Source organism: Echinops telfairi, unplaced genomic scaffold, assembly GCF_000313985.2.
Source record: "Echinops telfairi isolate 266 unplaced genomic scaffold, ASM31398v2 ScPeMD7_8;HRSCAF=38, whole genome shotgun sequence".
Classification (NCBI taxonomy): Eukaryota; Metazoa; Chordata; class Mammalia; order Afrosoricida; family Tenrecidae; genus Echinops; species Echinops telfairi.
This window is the reverse complement of record NW_022103905.1, coordinates 15,690,541-15,694,650: the sequence shown is the minus strand read 5'-3', so window position 1 is coordinate 15,694,650 and position 4,110 is coordinate 15,690,541. Positions and strand designations below refer to the sequence as shown.

Sequence of the window (4,110 nt, the reverse complement as noted above, 5' to 3'; positions counted from 1 at the left end):
GAGTTCATTAACGCACCTAACTATTTGAACTTCACCTGTGATGCACACAGGTAAGGCGCTCGGCTGCGAATCAAACTTGCTCGCACAGCTACCCAGCTGAGCGGCGCCCCCAGTGGGGTCGAGAGTGATGCCCTGGGCGGCGAACTGCAAGGTCAGCCGCTGGAATCCTGATGTCAGAACTGGGAGTGCACCTGGGGCTCTGGGAAGGAGCGCCTGGCCATCCACTTCCAAATAAGCAGGCGTTGAACACCCTGTGGTTCCCAGTTCGACTCAGACAGACCTGGAGTCCCCCGGAATCAGAACGGAGTAGCTGGTACCTGGTCAACAACAACAATAAACCCCAAACTGCCCAGCGGCGCTGTCAGCAGCCACGCCATACGAACCAGCAGTGCCTCTCGCTCCGCCCGGTGCTTCTGCTGCTCTTGATGCAGCCGGTCTTCGTACTGGCCGTACAGCTTCTTGGTCATCTCTCTCAGCACCTCGGCGTTGGCTTCTTGGGATGATTCCACCTACAACGAGAATCCCTTCAGGTCTATGGCTCTCAAGGGGGTTCCAGGGCATTCGTCAGCCTCCATTCTGTGTGTAAGGCGTGGGCCCATGGAGGGGGCAAAGCACAAGCAACAAACCAACCACCCATCAGGGTTCCGGGTCAAGAGAAGCAGCAGGGGCCATGGGGGAAGCGTAGCATGGAAAAATTAAAAGTGCCACGTTCCATTCATTTTTAAATGGCATTGTCATAGGAGAATGTCTTCAGCAAATACATTGTGCAAGTATATATATATATATATGGAGGTGGAACATATATTAAAAGAAGCTTATGAAACATATTAACCTAATGGTGATGGTACAACCTGGAAAAAGGGTAGTCATAAAGGGTTCACAACATAAAGAACGTAATAAATGTCCCAGACATACACACACAAGGGGAAATGGCTGACTTGGCAAATGTTTGATCTATCTATCTTCACCACAATTTAACTGCAAAAAGAGGGGAGAGAGAGGTACATTTATTAACTGCAATGTATATACCATGTTTTCTCCTGAACTGAACACAAATAAGACGAGTGGGGTAATTTCAACCTTGTGTTAGAGGAGGCATCGAGGAGTTCGTGGATGAATGGAAATTGTGCTCATATGTGTCGACCCACTTAAGCACAAAAGCCTTCAGCACCATCAGCAGGAGCGTGGAGGACTACAGGGAAGGGTGTAGCTGCAACCACACTGACACGGAGTTGCTGGAATATATTGGAGCTCGGTGATGGTACCTGAAGGTTCATTCGTCTCTCTACTTCTATAAATATCATGACTGTTCTCCAATAGAAAGTCACTTTACCAAAAAGAGAAGGAGGTCAGATGAGGTGTTATGAATATAGTACACAATCATGCCATCAAAAAAGGTCCACCTAGGAAAATACCAGAGGTAATCTCAGGTGACGGCCCACCTGGCTGAAAAGTCCTACCCCCTTCTGAGTGAGCAGCAGAGCGGAAGGGATTTGGGAGAGGGGAAACATCAACGGTCTTAACTGTAACTTCATCTGGAGCACCCCCCACGTTCACCAAGAAGAAGACACACACAAACACGCTAGCACATCTGCACAGCTGAGCGGCGCCCCAGTGGGGTCATGAGTGGCACACTGGGCAGCGAACTGCAAGGGCAGCCATTGGACCCCACCAGCCGCTCCTCAGGAGAAAGATGAGGCTGCCTGCCCCTCTGAAGAGTTACGGTCACAGAAAACAAAGGGGGGCAGTGCTACCCCGTCCTCTAGGGTCGGTATGAGGAGGGTCACTCCGTGACAGTGGCTTACACAATTAAATCTGAAGCTGTTAAAAATGAGAAGGTGGAACTAGATGCATTGATTCAGAATATTATCCAAAATCTGGAAAATGAAAACTGGAGGGGATAAAAGCCTGTTAAATATTTTAGCCTGGGCATGAAAAAAAAAAGACACAAGCAAAAAATATGCACATATGCCTGATTTTTTTCTACAGACTATAAATACCTGTGGGGTGTGAAGAGCCACATAGCAATGGCTGTTTCTAAAAATAGGAACCAAGAATGGGAAGTTAGAAGAGGGGACAGATTCCCCGCCCCCCACTAGTTTACCGTCTGTCCTATGTTTGGGGGTTGCTTCCCAGGAGGCATGCGTTACTTTAAAAGGAGAATGCCCGCAGAGCTGGGAGGCATGGACGGAGATGTTGCCCCATCGGTTCCACTGGCCAAGCCAGCCCATCGTTGGGATCTCAGTTCCGGTCACATAAGCAATCCGGACTCATCCTAGCCACGGCTTCATTTCCCAAGCACGGAGTTTGAAACATGCCAACCATGGGGAGCCCTGTGCCGAGGAGTGTGTCGGCTAGAGGAGCGAGTCAACGTCAGCAGACTGGGTCCTTGAAGGCAGTTGATGCTGCCTTTCTGCCCGCGGACTTCTAACAGTGACACCATGCTGCTGGCGGGTGACTTTTGTCCCTCCCTCCCTGGTTATTGTTTGTTCCAAAGAGCAGAGTTGACTGAAGACAGAATCCCTGGACGAGGGGCCGTTGTTCACCGTCACTGGTTACAGAAGGTTCACTTTTAAGTCTGTGCTGATGCCCTCGAATTCTCCCTTCTCGTCAGTGGGGGCTTCTCGAAGCCCTGAGATGGGAACTCTCGGCCAGAGCATCCCTCCGTCAGAGAGACCCGGTGCGCCTCACTCTCTATTTATTCTCCAGACACATTGCTAGAGAGGGCTTTGTCCTGAAAGCCAGGTTTTCTCTGGGTCCCTTTCACTAATTGGGTTTGTAGTTGTTGTTTCTGAATGTCTGCTTGCTTATTTGGTAGGTTTGGTTGGATTCAGGGGGGCAGGTAACAGAAGACAAAGAGTCGGGGCAACCCTCTTTAGTCCCGCTGCTCAGGATGAAAACAAGCCCAGTCTCTGCTACGGACAGTACGGACAGTGGTAGGTGAGGCCTGGGAAGCAGCCAGGCTGCCAAACTGCCTAGGGATGTCCCAGCATCTGATGTTGTACCACTTTCCGAAGCAGCAGGAGCGCACAGGCACACAGACAGTAGACACTCAATAACTATTTGTGGAAGGACAAAGCTTTTATGCCGAGAAAAAAAGACTCCAACGATTTCAGATTTACCTGGCAACAAAGCCCTTCTTCGCAAAGAAACTCTTATTCAGAACCAGGCTGTACACACGGTAAAGGGAGGGGGGCCCATAGGTGAAGCGAGGACAGAAAGGGGCGGGTCTGGTCCTTCTCCTCAGGGTGGCTGTGTCTGGCCACGTGGATTGTGCACCGCACACTACAGGTGCCATGAACTGAGACCAGGCAATGCGGGTGGTAGCTCCCCCGCTCCATGGACTCATTCTGGAAGTAGCCTGTGGGCAGAAGGGCCAATCATCCCATCTTGTTTCCTCAACCACAAGAGTTCACTCTCATAAATATTGCAGCTTACGCAATGATTATATAGACTCATACCCATAAGGTGCCTTCCTGTTGGTTATCCGAAGGCTGGGCTGAACACAATTTGAAATCCTCAGATTTCAATTAAGGAATTCATTCAGAAAATTATTTTTGGAGTGCTGAGCCAACCATAGGGATGCTCCTGCCACCAGAGAGGAAATATATCTATGTGCTCAGGTGAGAGGGGCACCAACACTGGGCCAGGAGGATATGCCCAGGTGTGGGCAGCGGTCAGGTGAGCCCACACGCAGCAATCGGTGTGCTCCAGGATCTGCACTGTCGGAGCCGACAGGGGTCTGCGGAGACCATCAAAGAAGCTAGGTTTAGGCACACATCTCTAAAGGCTCTGACATCCCAGACCTGGGGTGTCCTCACGGCTCTCTCCGCAACCTAAGAGCATTGCGTGATGATGGACTGAGCCACCCTGAGAGCCCCGGGGGTCTAAGAAGGCGGCCCCGTGGGCTGTTTAGGGCATAGCTACAGCCTGGACTGACAGTGGTACTCACAGAAACTGCTTTAGTGCCTTCCAGCCAAGCCCTGTGAGGTCGGCCACAAGGAAGGGGGAAAAAAAAGAAAAGAGAATCTGAGATGGTTAAAGTTTATTGTGCCAAGCTGGCCGATAAACACAGGTGGGGTTAATTGAAGGGCAGAGAGATAAATGGCT

The 4,110-nt window shown here is 50.6% G+C and overlaps 1 protein-coding gene across 1 annotated transcript in view; it reads right to left on the bottom strand.

Moving 5' to 3' along the window:
• LOC101643207 (myocardial zonula adherens protein) overlaps positions 1–4,110 on the bottom strand; it is a 109,691-nt gene that overhangs the window by 63,203 nt on the left and 42,378 nt on the right. Inside the window, exon 5 of the mRNA XM_045286472.1 lies at positions 384–509. Within this exon, the coding sequence (XP_045142407.1) occupies positions 384–509 (126 nt within the window). The remainder of the gene's footprint in view (positions 1–383; positions 510–4,110) is intronic.